Raw genomic sequence first — 23,946 nt, 5'->3', positions numbered from 1 at the left:
TCATATCCATTCATGTGACTGTAGAAAGAAACTGAACGTCAGAGCGACACAACAGACGTTGCTGTCTTCACTTTGTTTCTCTTGTGAAAAGACAACAGAGTTTTGACCATATCCATCTGATGTTGTGTATTGGAATGTTAGTGGTTATAATGTGTAAATATGTATATCAAATAATCGTATGTTAAGTGTGTCTTTCTATGTTTCTTATTTGTTTTTTCCTCCCAAAAACATGCCTCTATAAATGAGTATGTAATATCGCAAATTTAAATCAGCCAATGTGCATCTCCCATCTGATCTGTTGGGTTTAAATCATCAGAGCCTGTAGATTTTCTCCACTCTTTGCAGCTTCACATACCACCCAGCTGCTTATCATATGTGGGCTGTTTGGAGAGATTAAACAATTATTTTGCAAATTTCTTTTGGCAGTGAAGCGGTCCAGCACATTCACAAGCCGCTGAGACAGGGTTTTAGAAGGAGAGCAAGTCTGGTGTGACTCAGGGCTCCCATATGGTTTAATCTGTGTGGATAAAGAGGCTACAGTACGTGTCTAGAATTTGGGGGAGTGATTGATTTGCAATCTGCAGATTGATTTGACCACCAACTTTTTTTGGCCCTCTGTCTCTAGATACTTGGGGCAGCAAGCCCTCCTACATGTACTCTGGGCCGCAGCATTTTGCAATCATTGAGACTCTCACAGAAGGGCAGAGTCTTTTGGCAAATCTGCCGTCATGGCTCCCCAGATTTTCCCTGTCTTTACTCAGATTTTTGTCAAAATGATGCTTGAAAGCAGCTTCAAATGGCTGGAAGGTTTTGTGGTATGTTGTTTCTTTTTGCACTCGGAGGAAAAGTTATAAGGATAAACACTGTTGCCAAATCTGTTTTGGAGGTAAAACACATTTTGAGCGGCTTTAGGCTTTGGTTCAACTATTCTAGCTTTGCTTGAACGTTTTTCTGCATGCAAGACACTTCAGTTTTAACTCATAGTCATGTTTCTTCTCTGTGGATTTCAGTTTACATATACAGTGTATTTGAACTAAACAAACAAGGCTACTTAGTGTACATCATTATATTTTTAGTCACACGTTAAAATCTTTCAATAGTGAGGTTTGTAATTTTCATTTATTGCGAAAGCTTTTGATCTTGGTGTTGTCTAAGAGGGATTTTCCTTGTGAATATCTAAATACTAGTAGATATGCAATGTACAACTATCCTTACCACCACAGACCACAATCCTGAGTGTCATATGCAGGTCGGCGGCAGCTTGAGTATCACCAGTCTGCATCTGCATGGTAGGAGAAGAGCAAAGGCTGGGTGGAAAACATACCTAGAGGTGCATCCAAACCACTTGATATGTTTGTTTAGCAGGATGTCACTACTAGCAACAGAGGATGTCAGGTTCATTACAAGCAGGAGTTTAGAATCCGCTCTTAAAGACAACGGAGGGACCTTGGTCTTATGAGGATGTCAGCAGTCTGGAGCAAGGTCTGCGTGACAAGCGAGTCAGCAATGCGTTGGCAGAAGCTACATATGAGTGTCTCAGTCTGCGATCGCAGCTGTTAATGAGCATGTTGGCTAACAGAGAGTAAAGAGAAGCAGATGAGACACGACAGTCTTTTCCTTTAACGAATTTGCTCTCCCCACCTTTAACCTCCCATTCATGAGACATACCATCCCCCCTATAACAGTTTTTGAAAATTGTGCGAACATAATCCAGATGCGGACTGTGGCTCCTCGGTTCTGAACTATTAATTGACGTACATAATTTGTGTGTTCAAAAGGTTTGGTGAAGTGCATATTTGTGCAGTTACCCTCCGCCACCTCCCTGCTGCGCTTTCCCTTCACAGCTAATAAAACATTCACCAGTACATTTTGGGCCTCTATTTTATTTTGTTTTTCATTTGTGCTTGTCCTAGAGAGGCTGTCTTGGGTCAGGCAGAATCTTGTCATCAAAGCAACCAATGGAAGTGGGCGTCGGAGCGGGAGATTTGGTGTATACATGTGTGTGTGTACACAATTATGCTACTCTGCTTCAGCTCTCAGATCAATTGCCAACAAAAGCAAGTCTCGAAATTTGAAGTGGCAAACCTTCAGCCCTTTTCAGAGTTTGATGTTTGTATTAGGATACAGTGCTGCGTTTCATTCATGTTTGGTGACCTGATTCCTCACTAACCCTGCGTGGCAGCGGGGAACTCATGAGGCCAGTTGGCAATGATTTTAACTATTTATACTTTAACATTACAGATATTTTATGCATTATCTCTTTCTAAATAAATCTGGTTTTCAAATAGTTGGACCCTTATGATTATCAGCAGATTCTTAATCTCGTGTTTTTTGAGGAGAACTCATGTTGTAATTGCTCAGTGTCATGTTTAGATCCCTCCCTCAGGCTAAGGGGCATGGAACTTATAATGTCAAGTGCTTAAGCTTTTATAACTTTTTAGTAGATTATCAAATACCAAACACTTTGCTTTGCACTGGTTTAATGTTTGCTTCACGTAGTGCCACAATTTAGAAAGAGCGACATTATCTCCATGCCAGATCCAGCATCAAGGGAACCAAGATAATCAGCGAGGTGATTTTGCTGATCCTGTGATTATTTGGAAGAGTTACGACCACTTTGGAGCTGTGGTACCCAGCCAAACGCTCGATATTGAGATTACCACTGGGTGCCGAAATAGCCCCCTGGAGATAGATCGTTTAGATAGCAGACTGTTTACAGTGCTGTGTGCACAGACCCACTACCTCCACAGTTGGCTTATTGGATAACATCCTCAGATATGATCAACCCATTTAACAGCTCAGTTAAAAAACGATCTGATTGAGCACAGCTTATCTGATTATACCTACCACAGACACAACCCTTTTTCTTCATCTCATTGCTTTACTGCCATCCTTTTATTTACTGAGTCATTAACAGCTATTAAGGAGTGATAGAGAAAGTGTCTTATATCTTTTATACAAGGCAGGCAGGGTCATGTGTTAATACCAAGGGAGTGTGTTACCATGTGTCGCCACATCCTTAACCAGTTGTGGCGTCAAGAACCTTGGCAAGCTGTCAAAGCTTAACGGTGTCTTTGATTTGCGATGGTTATTTTGTGTCCCTGATGTTAGCCTTTGTCCTTGAGATACCTTACACACGGTGCACACACCTACTCCATACACACTCAAAATATTTAAGCATCTGGGATTTCTTCTCCTGGCCATCTCTCAAACACCCACTACAATCTAATGCAAAATTCACATGTGAACCTCTGGAGTGAGTTTTGTAAAACTGGAACCATTTGAAAAAAGACACAATGGATTAAAGTAACATGATACAGTAAGGGCGAACTGAGGATTGAGATTCCCCTCTGAGTCTCCACACAACAGGTTTTATTGGATTTTAGTCCGCAAGTCTATCTTGTCTTTAAGTTGATTGTGTGCGACCTTACCTTTCTAGTTTGCTACTGTGATCGAGGCAGATGCGATTTTACGAGCTTAGCAGACTGCCAAGTCTATCCTCTCACACTCCAATGATTCAAGCATCTAGAAAAGATGAATCATCTAATGCGCTAGGAATAGAAACAGTCCACTAGAGAAGATGTGGTCTCTGAGAAGGAGTTTGGAATACTTTATCTTAAATGGTAACATGATTGCTCTGCCAGATTGTGGTTGAGCACCCGTCTGATATAATGCTGCTTTGACAGGTGGGCATCTTCTATCTAGCCTCTCACTTTTCTCTTTAAGATCTGTCTGACCAGCACCTGCCTTGTGGTCTGGCTTTTGACTCCGTGCCGATCACTCTGCTCCTGGGTCTGGGGAAGCTAAACATTCCGTTAAGGTTTTAAGGTTGCCCAAAAAGGCCAACACGCAGCAAAGACCCTTTGAGCTGTGTTTTCATTCAATGTTGTCCATCCATAGCACAGCAGATCTGTAGAGAGTAAATATCCTGTATGTTCAGTGGATCACAGCGCTTCAAAGGAACTGGCTTCCTGAGGCAGGAGAAGGGTAAATGCATTAATTACTTAGTTTCTCAGAAAAATATCAAAACAGCAAAAACAGCCGCATCAGGGAACCGCAACCCTCCTAGTCATAAACACAGTCAATATGCTTTAATATGGCAAATACTGCAGAGGTATTTTAAGGGAATTAGGATTCAGAGTTGACATCTACTCTTGAGAGCAAAGTGTTTCAGCTTTAACCTGGCAGGATGACTGGCATACATAGGGGCACTAATTACAAAATAACAAGTAGAGTTCAATCTTCTTGGTCTGTTGGAATTTGTGGTAATGGGTATATATTCCGCAATTTAGAGAGTGGAATTAGAAGACTAGACACAATAGCATTTACAATTCATGAGAAATTTGAAATTTGCTAAACAAAAGGACCATAGCAAATGCTGTATATCATACTGCAGTCCAATACACCTTTTTCCTCATATTCCATAAATGTCCATTAAAGCCACAACTTGCTGGATTGAACCTTGAACTTGTCAGTTCAATTTATTTCCTCACAATCTCATGATTGAAGAAGCATTTTGGCGGTTTCTGAAAATTCCTCTTTTGGAAGGGTTGGCAGACAATCTCTAAGAGCTCAAAGCACAGACAGACCAAACTAAAGAGAAGGAAATTAATTAGAAAGTATGACAGAGAAGTCGCCTGTGGGGGAACCCAACAAGCTGCTGTGAGGTACACACATGGTTGAGGCTGGAGAAATGGTTCATACAAAGACCTAAGTGCTTCACCACTTACAGGTTTATAGAAGAGTTGCAAAGAGAAGAGTTAAATCTGATGGCATCAAGCCCAAATAAAGTCAAACCTTTGCATGAACAATTCAAAAATGACATGTTGATGTCCTTGTAGTCAAGTCAGAAATATTACAATCATCTTACCAAAAATGACAGATATGGTTGTTTGAGTGTAACGGTCATCAAGTGACTTGAAAGAGTGTCAGTAATTTTTTATGAGGAATCATGTAGAAAAATGGCCATGATGCTCAAATTTTGGTGAAAAACAATGCAAATTTGTTTAATTTGTTGATTTTTAGTTTTGTGTTGACATTACACTGACTTTTAAAACTACCATTACATCCAATGCTTTCATTTGATTAAAGAATATAGACTAAAAAAGTTGATTGAGATGTCAATGTCTTTTATACTTGTGGTGTGGTTGTTGTATACAATGGGGGTATAGTTGAACAATGGACATTACTCGAGGGAAGGCAGCCAGATATTAATAGTGACTATATGTCCTAAACTTAAAGGACTCAGAGTGATCTTTGGTAGAATGCTTCCATGAGTCCTTAACGCATATTTAATTTGACCCTAAAGGAAGAAGCCACTGAGAAACAGATTTTAATATCACATATGTAAATTATTATAAAAGACACAGAGAACAGATTCATCAGTTCCTTTGCTGTTGGCCAGACAAGCAGTGACATGGCTTCTAATGATTGGAGAAGGTGGCCTGGTATGTTCGTGACACAGTCAGACTGTCCTGACTGCTGTGGTGGCTTTAACAGCCAAAGTATTTCTGAGTATCACTTACTCCATGCAGCTACTCGCAAGGGACGGTTAGCTAGGCTGGATTCCACTGTGAGTCCCTGGATATTAGTTTCATATCACAGATAACACACAAACACAAAGGAGGGAACGAGCCTGCCAGTGAAGTGAACGGGGTCAGGGGCAGGAGAGGAGAGAGGACAGTCTCCAAATATGGAGATAGGAAAACCCTAAAACCAAACTAGAATTGTTTATCGTAAGAAATGGCACTACAATATCGACTTGAGTTTCATATTAAGATCAAAACTTAACAGACTGAACTTGTTTTCTTGGGTAAAATATTCAATAAATCAGCCTGTTTAATCTCCACAATGATGAGGTCCCACCTGTGACGTCATATTATGCTTTGTTATTTTGACATACAGTAGCTCAGAAATGGATTTTATGGGTAGTTATTGCAGACAACCAGTATATGTTATAGGCAGAACTGCATATTTAAACTTACCCATTAAAAAGCAGTGGTAATGCCCAGTATTGCTTGATACATTCTAAAGGTTGAGGGAGACTGCAGGCAATATTCAGGTGTCTTGATTACCTGGACCAAAACAATAAAATCAGAACTCACAAACACATTTTTGTTTCTTTCCTTACTGATCGGTCTTAGATTGGATAATGTCCCTAAAGTGCCCCCTGATTTAAGTGTCCTTGTTAAATGTATGTTTAAATCTGTAAAATATCCCTAGTTTGTATGATGAAATAAATTTGTGAGTCCCATACTGCAGTAATTCAAAAAAATTGTATGTTAGAATGCAGCAAAGTAAAACTCAAAACTAAAGTGTTGCATTGTAGAAAAAGTTTAGTATAGGACTCAGCTGAAAAGTTGTAGATAAAAAGACCGGACTGTTAACGGAGATAGATGTAATGAGCTGGAAGGGGCAGGACAGCCAGTTATGACTCACTCCTCTGGCTCTGGGATGGGAACAAATGGAGCCTCGCTGGGTAATTAAGAGACACCCAGGCCTCAGTAGGATATGCCAGGCAAATGGGAGAGAGGAGGCAGAAAGGGAAAGGGGGATTGAGAATGCAACCCTATTGTGTTTCATGGAGGGATTTGGACGGTGAGGCACTGGTCTTGCAGTCTGTCCTAAGGCCATGCTTCAGGCTCTGGTTACAACACCTGCCTCCAACCACCCCATTCAGCCCTTCCCCCTGTAAAATGAGTTATCATATCAGACCTCTGCATTGTGGAAATGCCCCTGCACATGTCAATTTGTGCAAGGAAATATGTGGAAAGGACAGTTTTAATAGCTCACGCTAATTGCGACCAGTCTCTGTGATGTCGTGACAGTGTTTCTATATGCGGTGATGGTGGGAGGCAGGCAGGACCGGCTGGACTCTGATTCAGCTGATGTAATTGTGCCTGATTGAGATGTTCTTTGGATCATAGTATTTGCAGTTAGGTCACTGCCTTCATGTGGTTGTTATGAGGCCGCTGTGGTATTGCTAATGAGAGGAGATGATTTCACACAAATTGCTGCGGGTGTGTGTGGGTGAAAATGCACGTGTTAAGATAAGCAAGTTTTTAATTTTCACATTTCAAAATAAGTGTATGGATGTTATTGTGTCTTTTCAGGCAACATGGAGTGTAAATGCTTGTAGAAATAACTGTTTTGACGACATGTGTACAATTGTCTGAGCAAGAAGATATTTATAAATATAAATAGCACAGACAGTATTTATAGGTGGAAAAGTGGATGAAGTCTTGGTCTACTTTCTCACCCTCCCATGGAGCCTCTTGTGTCTCCCAATTGAGTTATGGCCTGCCTGTCTATATATTAATATAAACACACACACACATATATGTTTGTTTGCATATATTTATATATGATGTATTTCACTTCTATTTCCTGCATGTGATATGTTTTATGTGTTATCAATGACTTAACAAAAAAGACTGTTGGCAACTATTAAATATATGTAATTGAATTGACTAAATATGTGTCTCTGTCTGCTTTTCTAGATGTGGATCTGTTGATTTGCAAGCACCAGGGTCCATCGTGCTGCACCCGGAAAATGGAGGAGAGCTACCAGTTTGCTGTAAAACGGGAAACCCTTCACAACATTCACTCCTACAGCTATGAGCTCGAACATCTCATCTCCGGCCACTCAGATGCTTTCCAGGGTAAGAGCCAGCACAAAGGGGCCAAGTTGGGGTTTGATGGGCCTGGCCTCAACTACTGGGTGGTTATTGATGGAGCGGAAAGGGATGTTGGGATTCCATGGTTTGTCTCTTAGTTATCTGGTGTTTACTGTATCTACCACTGCATGGGAGCGACACCACAGGATCCTGACTTGACCCAGCTCCTTGCTCACTTGAAACTGATCTCATACCCTGTACTTCAGTAGCAGTAAAAACAAAAAAAACAAACAAAAACGTAGTGTTTACTTTCTAGCTTGCAAGGCATATTTATTTGTCCAGTATTTTGGTCAAAAAGGTTTTAGTTCTCTAGGGTCACGGTAGCTGGTGGGCAGACAAGTGTGCAACTCACAAAATGGGCATGCATTTACTCCCCCTCCCTTCTTCTGTGGGTTTGGCAGCAGCAGAACTGTGGAGAGGGATTGCTGAGGGTAGACAGGAAAAGAGGGCATAGAGGCCGTTTTCAGCCGCTGGTGTTTGGTGAAAGATGGTCTGCTTTGTCATTATGTTCTCAAGACAGCAGAGCAATTATTGGAACCGTTGAAAAAATATACTGTATTCCTGCAGGGTCAAACAATCGGTGCAAGGTTTGGTATTTATTTGGGATATACTTCTTTTTTTAATTGCAATAGTCTGGTCAGTTCGGATGTCTGCGTTCCGGAAAAAACAACGCTCCTCTGTACATATGAAGCTCGTTTCGGTAAGGTCTCGCCTGCCAAAGAAGTGCTACACCCAACCGAATCAAGCAATTGACTAGTCGCCCAAGCTTGTCCTCCCTCTTCCTATTGTAATTGCAGTGTCTTTCAAATTAAAATATTTCCGAAACAGACCATGTTTTTCCTTCCCAGAACCTCCAACAAAATCCCACAGGGTTGGAAACATGCTTTGGATGGTTTTAGTGTCACAGGAATACCAGTACACTGCAATTAGCTCTACAAGACAACAGGCAGATTGGATGCTATGTCGGCCAAGTTTTATGTTATGATGGATGTAAGCTCACTACTGGACTGGCAGCCCAATATGAAAAAGTCTCATCATATGTAAAAACATGGTGTGATAGAAAAAAATGGAAAATTAAGTAACTTCAGACCCTCTTGTCTTGTAAATGAATATAGTCATAGATAACTTGTAAATGGCATAATGACAGGATATATAAATGTCAAAATGTTCATGTGGTACAGTAGAAATGACACGTGACATTTCAGTTCCTTCAAAACTATGTAGACATGGTACGGGAGAGAAGTCGATCTTACAGCTGTTTCACAAGCGGGTTACGTGAATATAAGTATAGTGTTTGAACAGTGCTTCTGGTATTCGTTCTTTGCATCATTATTAGGATCTTTCCCTCCTGACCTCATGTCTGAGCGTGTCTGGAGAATGAAGATCAGGTGTTCCACATATCTAGAAAAGGTCAAGATGGAAAATAACAATGGAATAACAATAGAAACTGGGCTATGGTGGTGCTGAAAAAAGATGATGTCATTAGCCCTCAATTTGCAAGGCCATCTAAGGACAGTCTCTGTGCTGTCTGAGTGCCTTGGGTGGAATGTGAAGTAGCAAGTGGCTCATACCACATGAAGTAATGAGAATATGATTTTGGCTGTTACTATTGGTACTGTTATTCACACACTGGATGTTGGGGAATTGTTTGTAGGTAGCTCTCTTCTCCTGCTCCTTATGGTTTATATTGTATCCATCTAATTGCACCACATGCAGTTCACCACCAAGGAACTTGTCTTTTGCTGTTAATCTGCATTTTTTGTTGGATAATTCCTTCATTGTGTGGCCGTATGGCAAATTTTACAGGATTGTGTGTGTGTGGGTTTTCTTATGCTATGTGGCTTTTATTGTTGTAACTCAAAATCACTGTTCTTATTACAAAGGTTTAGCCAGAAGCACATCCCCAGAACTTTATGCTGCATGTGTTTGTTTTCTTTGGCTTTCCTCTGTTTTGACAACCCTTAAGGCCTTGATGTGCTTTGTCATGAGTGGGAGTTGTCATGAGTAGGACCCCCATATACACAGTCTGCATTTATGAATGCATGGTCTTTTTTGCCAATGTTTCTAACACTATTAATACAAATTAAAAGGGTCAAATTTATACCGTAATACCAAAGCTTTCTAGGAAAACTGAACCAATTAGTCTTTGAGATTCTCCAAAAATCCTCTTCTGTCACACTCTAAAACCCTGCAGGCAGGTTCCTTTACGTAACAACCTCCTTCCTGCTCAGTATCCTCTTCTACCATTCAACCTTTCCCAAATATACTCTCGGAGTCCATCCAGGCCAACCCCTCTGGTCCCTTCTCTCACCACCAGCACACAGACACAGACTATCCTAATCCATGCCATTGTTGGTAGGTAATGAGTGTTGGGGCATAATGGTCGGTAGGTGTCAACAACAGAACCCAGTCTAAGCTGGACCAGGCTAAGTTTGGCCAGCTTAGAGCTGCCATCAAGTCAGACTGCTATAGCCAATCAGAACTGGTGCAATCTGAGAGAGAGGTTAAAAGATCAATTGACCACTATGTGTTTATGTTTTTTTTTCTTTTTCTATTTACTCTGTTAAAAGTTAGAATCATCAAGTTAGAGGAAGCACTTAAATCAGTTACACAAAGCTTACTTATTCGTCCCACTATGTAGCCGTCGCTTGGATTGGCAAATTGTTGCACAGGCGATCAGATGTGAATGTGTGCATGTGTGTGTGTGTGTGCGTGTGTGTGTTTGTGTGGCAGACAGGTGGAGATGATGAGCAAGGGGGAAATTATCTGGGTATATGGTCACACTACTGGGAAGCAGATGTCAAGAAAATGCTGACACTTTTGATTACCAGTGTCACTGATATGACGGGACGTTGGCCACGGCAAAAGGCCATGACATCTGTGTTTGTGTGGGTTAGTTAAGTGTGTGTGTGTGTGTGTGTGGGGGGGGGGGTGTATGTGTTCATGTGTCTGTAATGCTGGCATTTTAGTGTTTAGTACATGTACATCTTGATGGTTGTATATGTGTACCAAGGACATGTGAGCATGCACAGTATTTACCACCCTTGTAAGTCACCGTGACCAACTCGAGGCTCAAGTTGTCCTCACAAGCGTTGACAAATGCTTTTCAGGGAAATGTATTCTCCTGCCCTGGATGGCACTCTATCAAGTGAAAGTGCCTTGCATTTAAAAGTAATGGTGTCCTTCAATGAAGGGACGAGGATCACACAAGAGAGAAAGTGCGAAAGATAGAGAAAGAGGCCTAGGCAGGGGCTGTGCTTTTATTTGCTGAGGTGATATAATGAGCTGGTCCTTGTCTCATCATGTGAGAACTCTCTAGAGCCCCCCCTGTCCTGAGAGACAGCAAGTTCATGAGCCATTACTACAGCCTGTGGCAAAGGGACACTTGAGGGTGTTTGCTGTTAATGTCAGGCTGCAGAAAGAGAGGGATCAGAGAAGTCCTTCGGTTAAGCAAGACCAACAAATAGGCCTCACAGACTATGTACCTTGATGGTGCATCGTCCCCTGTGACTCCCTGTCTCCCTTGTCTCTCGCAGCTACAACCGATTGCCTCTTTCTGACCCTTGGGAATTTGCAGCCTCCCAGATCATGCCTGTTGTTGTTCGTGCCCCAACCCTCCAGTGTTTTTACATTTCCCCTCAAGGCAGAGACTCACAAGGATATCCAGCCTAAAGCATTGCTGTTCAGAATACACATCAAATTAAACTGTTGAAAATGCCTTGCCTTCTTCACTTTGACTCTCAGGATCATCTTGGGTGGGTCACAGAAAAGTCGCCATAAAAGCAACAGTACATTTATTAAATAGTGATGATTAGTACGTGTCTCCAATTTGTGTAAGCATGTCTCGGCATGTGTGTGAAAGTGATTGCACTGATGAATCATGGCTGGGGTCCTATCTTCGCTCCTCCATCAGACAGGCCCCTCTATCTATAATGCGATCTCTCTGCATTTGTCTGGGAAGTTGTCTTACTCATTTAGCCTGTGATCTTCTTTGCCTTTGCTTTCTCACATCATTTTTTTCCCTCTCACTTTATGTCTGCATGTATTTTCCTCTGCAGATGTTTTGACCGACAGTGTTATTGCTCTAGAGGCTGATGCTTGGACACAGGATGACATTGCTCTGCACCATGAGCTCATGCTTAAATTAGGGAGGATATCCGGAATCCATCCCTACACGTCCCATTTAATCATACAGGGCGGAGGAGAAACGTGTTTATCTACCTAATAGTCGAGCAAATACATCGTGAGAGAAAGTGTGTGTGAGTGTGTTTCTTAAGCATGGCTGTATTTTAACGATACGCCTTGCTACTCTCCTGAGTAGACATGACACATGTGGGCAGGATGCTTTTCCCTCAGAGTTTGCAGCGCTCAGGCTCACTGGGGAAAACAAGGAGAGAACAAAGGGAACGAGGGGAGGAGTGAGGGGAAAAGCTCAAAGCCTCTCGCAACCATAAAGTCACACTCCAAGCTTGTCTAATTACTTCTGCTTTTCATCTGCACCTCTCACCTCCGCATGGATGTGTGAGAAGTGTGAGAAGTCAGAGAAGCAGGGAGTCGGGCCTAGAAACTGCGGAGAGAGAAGTGGACATGGAGGAAGGGCTCGTGGTGAAAGCTGAATTTCAGTGAAAGTGTGCACAGGTGTGTTTCAATGCAGCTCTGTCATTTCTATGCAGCCATGCAGAGATTCAACAAGTTCCTTACCAGTGGAATCACACCTCCCTGCTGCTCATCGTTCATCCCCTCTCTTCCCGGGTGTCTCTCTCTGTCTGTGGTCCATGCTTTGTCAGCAGTGGTTGCTTAACAAGAGCATGCTGGGTCTCGGAAGGCAGTATGCCAACAGCTTGCTTGCTGGCATGTGCTCTACAGGGAACTCTCGTGTCTCAAAGATAACTCAGCTGCCAAATGTGCTCGCCGCAGAAATTCTCCCCTACTATTTTCTCCACCCCAAAAATCTCCTTTTGTTATTCTTTGTCATTGTTATTCTGCTCCCCAACAGCCTCAGTTCACCTCACCAACCATCCATACTTCCCAGTATCACATCTAGTGCCGACACAAATACAAGCTCTGTGTAGATTAAAGCCGTGCCATGGCTCCGCATCCATAATTTGACACAATAGCATTAAATCATTAATTCCTCGCCAACACAATTTTCTCTAACATGGAATAATGTTTTGACACAACTTTACGAATACTGTGTCTAGCTTTGCCTTTCAGCTATAGCCTCAACAAACACTCCTGGTGGAGACTAAGCTTCATCCGTCTCGTGTGATGACAATAAGCCCGATGTCCAGGAAGTTTCTTGGTAATCAGACAAAGTCGCATCTCCGGGGGCTTGCTCTCTGTCCAAGAGAATTTAGCTTTTCTGGAACACAATCTGTCTGGGTGGCTGATGGGATTTGCACTCTAGCGCTGCTGATTGGTCCAGCCTGGCCTCTTCCTGTGTCCTGTCTGACTCTGCTGCACCGGTCCTTTGCAGGCTGATCCCAAAGCCATAAAATGTGTGGGTGTGTGTGTGCGAGAGATGAGATAAATATCTGTGTGGACACGTGATTATATAGCAGCTGTCAGTCAAAATTCTTTTCAGAAAATGTCCAACAACCTACAAATTCCCAAGCTTTTATTCATTTTAAGGAAGGGACATATAATGATTTTGGCCAAAATAAGGTCATTCAGGGGGAAAGAAAAAGAAAATGGGCTAGACCTAGCATGAGAGGGAAAGGAGTAGGACATTACAAATAGACTTACAATGCCTGTGAAAGAGCGCTGCTTCTTGATGCCTGTGGGAGATCAGGGTGTGTGCCTAATATGTGCTTTTAATGCATAAGTGGAAGCACGTCTGATGTACACGTCTCCCTGTTGTGACTCACACTGTTGCCTCAGCTCAAAGTCGCTCAGAATTGGCTGTGTTCCTCCCAGCTCTCGCTACCAGCTCACTTTGTCCCTCCTCCATTCATGTCAACTCACTTTCCTTTCATTACGCCCTGTGTTGGACGGTGCTCTCCTTCTCGCCTCTGCGGCTCCTCGCACACCATTAAGGAGTCCCCGCGGAAGACTTCATTCACTAATCCTCCAGTCTTTCAATCTGTTGTATTCCAGAGGAGGAGGTCCAATGAAGGAAATAAACGGTTGTGCAGAATGTTCATCCGACCAGACGCAGCCTTGTCCTGTTATTTTGGTCCGTGACTCTATTTGCTGTATTGTCTGCCAAACTGATTAGAGGGTGTGCATGGATCTGCTCCACCACCACTGGCACATTTTGAATACCTCAATCAGTTTCAGTAGTAACAATTATAATAACTTTAGTTCTACAGCACTCATCTAAACATTAGGTTGTACAGTGCTTCACAAAATAAATGGCAAAAAAAGTTCCTTAACACAACTTTAACATATTACCTTATTACCTTGGAATAATTGACATTAACTTGAAGAAACCTCTTGCAGAACCAGACACAGTGTGGGCAGGCGGCCATCTGCCTCCACCGGTTGGGGTGAGCGTAGAATATGGGGAGGAGGAGAGGAGAGGTGGTAGTAAAAGAAGGGAGAGAATAGAGGGAGAGAAGGGGAGGGGAGGAGAGAGAGGACAGATAGACCAGGAACAGTTGTGTAACCATCATGTCTCAGCTCTGTCAGACTGGTTGTTATAATGAAACTAATAATCTTCAGTTTTGCCCTTTCGCGTCATCAGGTGTTTCGGCTTTGATTTGCAACAGAGTTAAAAGCCGAACCTGAGGGAACGCTCAGGCTAAAGGTAAATCTGACTGTGTACTGGCTTGTGTCGCAGTGTTATAAGTCCATGTGGTCCGCTCACTAGATCAAACACCATTACCTCCATATAGAGCAGAGTCAATCGCTGACCCAGAGAAACTACATAGAATATAGATAGAAAAGAGGATAATGAATTCAAACAACACAGTAGCACCAAAGTTACAAGTTACATTACAAATCAAAATATTATGTTGGAATATGTCCTTCACAAATGTTTGTATACATTTATCTCGATTACCTAGTGTTTTCATTTGATTTAACTCACACCACTCATCAGACAGACGTTTTTTTGTGTGGTTTTTAATGGCATAAGCTTCAAGGCTTAGGCCGCATCAAAGAGCCTTTTTGACCCATAATTGAAGCAATATACAACTGGCCCTCTCTATGCTGAAGCTGAAAAATGAAAACAGGGCCCACACTTGCTAAGAAAAGTGGAAAATTCTTCATCAGAGCTCCCTTTCATCCTGGATTCCTTTCACACCTGAGAGTGCGTTTCAGGGCCTGTTCTGTGTTAATCTTTTGTTAGCTTTAATGTTTCCTTTCCTCCTTCAGTGAAAATCTGGAGTCCAGTCCCTTTTCTCTGAGCCGTCTCCTTGTCCTCATCAGGTTCTACTTAATATTATAGGGTACTAGTTTGACAAGGCTGTTTTGTTTATCACAAAGCTACACTGTCATCAGTGAAGCCAGGTTTTGGAGAAAGTGCCTCCGGTCATTCAGATGAAGTTGATGTTTTTGTCTGCAGAGTACAAAGTTAATGGCAGCTGATTTGCTTTAGCACAGAATTTACTTTTCCTAATTATTTCTGTCTTGTTCTTTTTTTGGACGTGCATGCAGCAATCAGCTTTTATTAATCACCATGGTCTGGGGATGAAGTATTTCAATAAAACTGTTGATCAATTTAGAAGTCTAGTATCTAGTAGATCTAGTAAATCTAGTAGAAGCAGCAGTATCCACACAGAGCACAGCCACACAAAACTCTCACTTGGACAATAAATGGACATGGACAATAAATACAATTTAAAACTCCAAGCTTTAAAAGACACAAGGGGATCTCATTATATTTAAATAACAATTTCCGAAAAGGCTAATAGCAGCTGGGACAATGAATTTCTGTATTTGTTCTCCATAGAAACAAACTGCATCAGCGGCCAGACAGACACAGATAAACCTGGTCTCAGCCAGAGCTGCACTGGCTGTCATTGGTGGAACACTTCTTGTGAGTCAGAAGTCATTCCTGTGCCTCTGACATACATTGGATCGCAGCTTCGTGTAGTTACCAATGGATGTTTTTGAATGTATGACACACACCAGGACTGCACCTTATCAAAAGTAACACGTGATTTATGTACCAATAAACACAAGTGAAAGGGGTCGGTGTGTACAGACCATAGACCTGTGGCCCCGTTAATGCTTAGGACCAGAGGTGCTGTCCATCAGCCTGTCAACAGCCTGCCCCCAGGCTGGCCCTCCACGTCTCCCCTTTATGGTTACAGCCATTTGAACAGCCTTCCCTCACTCCCTCCCCTGCTCTCCCCCTCAGCCCCTCACCCACTACCCCCGCTCAGTTTCCTCTGTCCCTGTCCCTCTCTCGTCTGCTCGTTCCTCTGCCTTCGATCATGTTTCCTCCACTTTGGCCCGAGCTGCGATCCCCCCCGCCAACTCCCTTCGCCACCCATCCCCACTCCATTACTGCCCAGTGCACGTCGAATGCCCCTGGCATCCGTGGAATTGTTTATGTTTCAGAGTTTTGATATGGCCTGGGCTGCCTTTTTAATTACCGGGGACACTGATGGAGAGATGAGGAGCTTTCTAAGCCCCTCTCCTCCTCATCCTCAAACTCCTCCTGTGCTCCCTCTCAAGCTAATCGTCCCACCTGTTAGCCCCATGATCGGAAAAGACAAGCAAATTAGGATTTGGGGCTTGGGTTAGCTGGTTCACAACCCTACAGACAGGTTTTCTAAGTGGATTGTGGAGTTTGTCTGCAGCTCCCTAGTTCTTGCAGGTCAAATTTGTCCGAGAGATGAGTCATGCTCCCACTTTAGAAGCATGATTTTTGAGTACGACAAATAATCAGATTGAATAATTGACTTATTAATAGTTTATTACCGTTAAACTGTCTGCTGAAAGGTTAGAGGCTGTGAGAGTGTATGACATTGCAGCTCTCCTCTGTAACTTAAGATGACTAGTGCTGTGTGGGAGATGGGCCTATGTACAGTACTAATTAAAACAAGGATATGTAATCTACACACGTGTCACTATGTCACATATCTTTGTGGTGACCTGCCTGAAACCCTAGCCTACGGTGGGATTAAAATTCTTTGCTGAGAAGATGGTTGGCCAGGTCTGGTCGGGACTGATGGCCAAGATAGGAATGGCCCACAGCTCCATGGTATGAGAACAGTGTCTCCTACCTCATTATCACAATATTACGGCATCTCAGAGCACATTCAACCCACACACACGCACACACACGCACACACACAGACACACACACAAACCCACACACGCACACTCACGCACACACACGCACACACACACACATGCACACACACTTACACACACTTCTATAGGCACATATGTACATACTTAAAAATACAGACATACAATACACTGACTCATGCTTGCACTCACTTAAAATATGCAGTCTCGCTTATGACAAATATTTAAATGCATTTGTATATTTAACTCTGGGCTACACCACTGATGTAGGATGGGGGGAAGTTCTTGGGTCACACAGTTTAAAGTTTCCCTTTTTTTTCACTGACAGACTTATGAGAAAGTAGCTGATCAACCTGAAAGCTCATGATGTCAGAGCTTCAACAGAACCACTGACGGTGACCGATTAGTCATTTAACAGTTTAAACTGTATAACAGGAACAGGAGAATTTTGATGTAAACATACTGTGAAATTGTTTTTTGACATATCTGCTGTTTTACATGACACACAAGGCAACACAGCAACAGAGGAGTAAAAGAGGGAATGTGCATTTTTCATTTCATAGGGATTTTATTTTAAAGGAAAGGTGAAATTCCACTATCATGTGAAAACGAACAATTTTAAGTTTCTGTTTGTTTGAGTCTCATATATAAGAAAAGCTGGTTCTGGGTGATACTCTATTGGACTTTTTTTCAAATTCTGCATTCTGACTTGGTTGTAAAGTTAGGTTGACTCTCTCCTCTGGATGAAATGCTTTCACTACGATTTATGATGTTTCTTTTGAGGCTCAGCTTCACTGTCTTGCGTCTGTTCTTATGTCCACCAAGGTTCTGTGGCTGTGTGGCATGCATGGCAGTGTCTGTCTGGATTCTACCACTAGGAGCCACCAAAGTCAGACATTTTAAGTGCTTTTTTAATAATAATATTAATAAAACAATTAAATTAAGATCACATCAACAACTAGGTTGCCTCTAGAGCTGATAGTAATAGTAACACAGTATAATTATTTTGTCTCATCTGTCAGACAGATACCAGCCTGCCTTGACAGTATGGTACCACTTGTTTGGGCTGAGTATTGCCAACCCAGTTTTAATGCTTTTGCCTATGTTACCTTCACTTACTGTGATAATACTGCTCACTTACACGTACACACACACACAGAGACACACCCAGACACACACACACACACAGACACAGAGACACACACTTACGCACAACACACACGTCTGTATAAGTGGCTTAGAAATCAGAGACCACTCGGCAGCAAAGTCAAGCAACATTACATATGCGACTCAAATCACAGAGGCTCCACTGTGCTTATTTTGACTCAGTTATTGTGGCAGCTTCACCATGGTGACACGCGAGAATTTAATTGTGCTGGTTAAACACTGGGTTGCCATGCAGAATGTAAAGTGGGAATAACTAACTGTGTGATTGAAACCCTGTGATCGCAGAAAGGGGCCTTGGCATCGCATTGATGGAAAGATATGGTATAATTTCCCATTGCAGCGCCATGAATTCAACTGATTGCAGGACAAACGCCTCCTCTGCATTACCACCACTGCTTTTTGATCCATTGAATACCTTGTTTATTCCGAGCAGAGAGCATACTAAATTACCGAATTACAGACAAAGCAGACCTGTTCATTTGTTTCTGTATAGTTAGCGTCACAATTATGTGTTTTAAAAGTCAGTGTTTGGAGAACTTCCTTGCAAATTAGACATAATTGCTTCACGCGCAATGGCTTCGGTCCAGCCAGACTTCTTTTCCCAAGAGGCATGCTGATGGGGAACTGGGACATGGTAATGATAGCCACCCACAACAGTGTGTCTGAGTGGAGTGTGGTCAAATCCAGATTCAGAGACAGTGGTCACACGGAGCAGTCAACCCCAGCTGACTCTCATGCAGTGGTAGTTGGGACGTAAAAAGCTCTCTGTCTTTGGTTTCTTGTTTTGTTTAGTTTAGTTTTGTTTTTAACCTGTTTCCCAGTACTGGAAAGTGCAGGGAAACCCACAACGATTCCCCTCGATTTATCACAGGATGAGAAATCGTGGGAGAGTACTCGATAGAAGACAGAAATGAACAGATGCAGAAAATAAATGAATCATGCAATCCACTTTCGTGTTTGTCAGAGGACAAGTGGAGAGGAAGAAAGATGGATTCTTGTCCTCGTTGAGGGAAGGACATGTTTGAACCGACAGCCATGGAGAGACAGGGAAGTGCTCCGGACCCAGGGGCCAAATGAATCCAGATGTCCGAGCATGTTCACAAGGTGGAGTCCACTTGTACAGTAGTTGTTTTTCCTTGTTTTAAAGTTCACTCTCTCTTTTTTTTTTTATTCCATTTTTTTCCCTGGCAACCTCCCACTCGCTCTTCCTTTTTTCCCCTCTTTCATGCTCTCCCTGTGTCACACTCTTGGCAAATGAAAAAATAGGCCTTTTTAACAAGTACAGAACGTCTTCAGGATTTAATGAGCCTGTCACAAACCCTCAGCGAGACGTGCATCCAGTCATGGCCCTCTGAAGACTGGATTTTAAAATTGGAATATCATTGAGAACCCTTGATTGATTCCTCCACGTACATACCTTTATATGTGGAGGAGATGAGTTTTGTTTTTGTTCTTACCACACCTAACTGAAAATAAAGCTTGCGAGCATGATCATTTTATAAAAACATTATGTAATGCAGCGTAACCCGAGCCTGTGGATACTTCTTGTGTGTTGAACGTCCTGTTGCTATTGAGCCTTGCAGCCTGACTGGAAGGTGAGCAGGCCGGCCTCACACTGGTACCAGCTCTGCAGCCCCCCCCCCCCCCCCCAGGATTAGAACTGGAACCATTTCTATTTTGGTTTGTCATTTCTTTGCTCTTGTTGGTCTGTCATTAGCTGAATATGTCTGGAGAGTAATAATCCCTACCAGACCATTAAATGTCACGTCTGTCCTCTTTATTTCAGTCCCACACATCACTCTCCTCAAACCCTGTTTAATAGGCGACATATTTAAATGTTTTATGAGCGGGAGCTGCGCTGATCATGACGATAGTGTTTTCTGGAGTATAACAAATGACCGGTGCCTTTTACAGACCATTGGGGAGTCCCTGTGTGTCACAGACAGCGGTCATATTAGTGCAGCTGTTGGGGAGGACATGACTGTTGTTATCCTTCTGTCTGTGAGCAGGGAGGGGCTGGACACACACAGGCATACACACACGCACACACACGCACACGTACACTCATTTGGTAATTGTGCTGAAACACAGTGGCTTCTCTACAGGAAATGCATTTTTATGTATTGAAAATGTTCTAACATCAAGCAAACATATTAAAAAAACTTTGATCAAACTTACATTTATGTCTGTTGTATGTATGATATACAAGTGTTTGCTTGTGTGTGCGTGCGTGTGCGTGTGCGCGTGTGTGCATGCATGCCTGTGTGTATATGGTGATCTTTGGATTATGTATGTTGGCACCCTCCTTCTCTTGTCTCAATTTCTGTACAGTTGCCTCAGCCCCTTGCGTCCTGGTATGCTTTTAGGGTGACATCACATCCCAGGAGAAGCGCTGTGTCCAGGACACGTACATGCAAACTAACACACATGCATGTAGATCCAGTGCGACACAGTTGCATGCTGGAGGGACTGTGTGGAGAGAAGGAGAACAGGACAAAAGCTTATAAGATTAAGTGGTTGGGTTGTCCAGGAGAGAATGGGATAAGAGGATGAGTTGGCTGTAAAGTAGAGGTTCCAGCCCATGTTGTAATCAGCGGGAACGACCATATTTTTCATGTGCTGGGGTTATTTCGAAATTTGTACATAGAGAATCAAATTGGACTAGAAGGGCGTGCAGAGGGCACATGCAGCCGCCAAAGCTGACGCCCTGTGTTGCCATGTTAACGAAAGTAAAAAAAAAAAAGATGCTGGGTCCGCCCGTCTATCCGGATCCCCTCCAAAATTGAATGGTTTCTTCATTCGGTCACACCCCTCCCCTCCACGCAAACTCATGGAAATCAGTTCTGGAATTTGTGCAAAAACCTGCAAACCAACAAAGAGAGACAAGTTCAAAGTGTTATTTCTTTTCTAAGCCTTTACCTGTCTCCTCTCATTCAGCTTTTCTGCTCTGTTACAAAACCTTGCTTAGGAAGAAGTGGCACTTCATCGGTGCTAATCAGCCTCTGCACTGACATCATTGATTGCTTTACAGCTTCACTTGCTCACCGGGAAATGACACAAGAATTTGATGACTCAACTATTTTCGTGTGTGTGTGCGTGTGTGTGTGCGTTGCACTGTGGTATCGTGCCAGAAATCCCTGTAGAACAAAATATATGTATTTGCCATTGCAAACGCAAACTGATTGCGGTTGGTGCTCATATCAGCAGTATGTTCAAGTGTGTCGCTGTCTCTCAAGACAAACTTATCGGGGTGATGACTTCATACACATTGATATCCAACTGCATTATGGGGAAACTTGACACTGGTTCCTCAGCCAACTTACTGATACACACAAGCCAAGCTTTGCTGGTTGGGAGCCAAGGTTGGGAAATGTGTTTTCATTTCGCATGCCTTGCCCATTTCACGGGGAGCTTTTGGATCATGCCATCATGCCGAATCAAAAATGTGTCCCATGCCCTTGTCTGTCCTCCTGTTGCATCTTCTAATCTCTAGGTGTGTCATGTGCTTGCCTTGCAGACATGTTCCAGTACCTGCTATCTTTCTCTCAGGGACACCTGAGTTCTCTGTTGGAGGGAACTTATCCCTCCCTGTCCCGCCAAACCTTACCCCATGTAAATCAACTCTTCTCCTCCCTCTCCCTCTACCTCCGCGGGGCCAACGTTTCAGTGGAGGCTGCAGTTCAACAATTCTACAACAACCTTTTCCCACTCGTCTACACACGACTCATCAATCTGGGTATCGAGGGCAGCATGACAGCGGGCAGCGAGATGGGTGACTGTCTCCGTATGATCAGGCAGGATGTCAACCCCTTTGGGGCTCACCCGGCCGTCATGGCGCAGGAGCTGGCCGGGGCACTGGGAGCAGGGCGGCAACTGGGGCTTGCGCTGGAGGAAGGTGTGGAGGTGATGAATGCCACCGAACACATCATCCTGAGCAAAGAGTGCATGAAGGGCCTCGTGAAGATGGTGTACTGCTCCCACTGCCGAGGCTTGACGCTTATCAAGCCCTGCGTGGGATACTGTCTGAATGTCATGCGAGGCTGCTTGGCCAGCGTGTCGGAGCTGGATCAGCCTTGGAGGAGGTATACCAGTTTATTGGAGCAACTCACCCACGCCATGGCCGGGCACCACAGCCTGGAACTGGCCCTGCTGGAGGTCAGGGGTCGCGTTCACAAGGCCCTGCTGTACGCACAGCTTCATGGTCCAATCATCGCTGCCACAGTGAGTACACACTGCAGAAACATAGCTCAGCAGCTTAATGGCACATGCAAAAAAAATACTCTAAACCTTTTTTTGTTTGACATCTTTGCTTTTTATACATATACTTTGGCAAAGTTTAATGTATTGATTGGAGGCTTTTCAGGCTGCATGTGGGTTATGAGATATTTTTTTCCACGACTGCAACAAAGAACCCTGCACACTCCATTAATGTTTGCACAGTATCGAAACTATTCAGAGAAAAATAATGTTTATTCTACGAAAATGTTCAGCCTCCTCCAAAGAAATAGCGGGAGGGTTTAGGCTGGAGTCTTTTTCCAAAACAGCAAGGCAGATAAAAATCACCACTATTGTCTGGAGTTTTACTGTAAGGCGATATTATAAATTCTTCATTTACTATGATGAAAATGAGAAAACTAGAGCCTATACTGAGAATTGGACGTACTTGCATGCTGTCAGTAGAAACATATGCCTTATGCTATATGTGGTTATTAGTTGGATGTTCACAACAGAAAGACAGTATCATGAATTCCCCGCCAGACACTTATTTAAACTGAATACTAATGTATTCTGTCAGAATCTAGAGTGGAAATTGAACTTTTATACATAAGAAGCTAATTGTAACACAACTCAGATGTGATACCCGCTGATTAGTGGCTGTGTTTGCAAATCATTCAACATCTTTAATCAGCTTTGCCAGTAAATACGGAACACTGTGATCTTTATCTTTAACTGTTAAACGACACCCAACAAAAGGCAGAAAGCTACATGTAGGTGTGAGGTGACACGGGTCAAACACCAAGGCTACATTTACACTACTACGTTAAGATTTAAAACGTGTTGCCGTGCTACTACTTTGGAGTTTTAAGGCACCTAAGACGTTTGGAGATGATAATGCAGTTATCGGTCCCGACTCCAATAAATCCCTGCCCTCACTTTTCACCATTATTGTTTCTCATTCTAAGCATTTTTTTATAATAAGCAACCGACTTCAGAGTCGACAACCAGCTTCCTGCTTATACCCAAATGTAAAATTGTCAATATACGCCAATGATGCCAAGATGTGCATTTGTAGGTGTGTCAGTACGCACAGGGAATATTATTGATGCAAAGCTTAAGCTCATGTGGACTGTTTGAAAATGAAAATGTAGTAGTATGGATGTGGCCTGAGGAGCAGGAGGTGATTAGCTGAGGGTGACGTCAACAAGAACAATTGAACAATAGAATTAGATTTTATATAAATGTATACGACCACATGAACCGGGGAGTTTGGGGCGCTTCCACAACCTTTAGAGGCCCTGGATACCAAACACGTGGCCGGACAGGACTCCCTGATTTCTTGGAATGGTCTGTTTATTCTCTTGAGACTGCGTTTCTCTGATATTCGGCCTTACCTGTTGTCATCCCATTAGAGGGGTTACAAATAAACGTCTTGATGATTCATATCAACCCTTGAAATACTCTGTTGGACAATAGTTTTTTGTAATATGATCTGTGTTGAATATGGTAACATAGAATAGAAGAACAATGCTTCATAGTTTGAAAGGTTGTCTTGGGTGCAGTTGTAATAATGTGTATTTAATGGGACCACTCATGGACAAGTCTACATTGGAGCTGTTCCCAGAACTGGACTGGAACTATAAGACAACACTATTAAGGCCATAATGTGAAAAATGTTGGT

At 42.9% G+C, this 23,946-nt stretch overlaps 1 protein-coding gene across 2 annotated transcripts in view; it reads left to right on the top strand.

Annotated features, from left to right (window-relative positions):
- Nucleotides 1-23,946, top strand: part of LOC133969002 (glypican-5-like) — a 92,800-nt gene that overhangs the window by 671 nt on the left and 68,183 nt on the right. For both annotated transcript variants that reach the window (XM_062405305.1, XM_062405303.1), the window contains exons 2-3: nt 7,500-7,661; nt 21,565-22,268. In XM_062405305.1, coding sequence (XP_062261289.1) covers nt 7,500-7,661; nt 21,565-22,268 — 866 coding nt within the window. The remainder of the gene's footprint in view (nt 1-7,499; nt 7,662-21,564; nt 22,269-23,946) is intronic.

Source organism: Platichthys flesus, chromosome 14, assembly GCF_949316205.1.
Source record: "Platichthys flesus chromosome 14, fPlaFle2.1, whole genome shotgun sequence".
Taxonomy (NCBI): domain Eukaryota; kingdom Metazoa; phylum Chordata; class Actinopteri; order Pleuronectiformes; family Pleuronectidae; genus Platichthys; species Platichthys flesus.
This window is presented reverse-complemented; position numbering and strand designations above follow the sequence as displayed.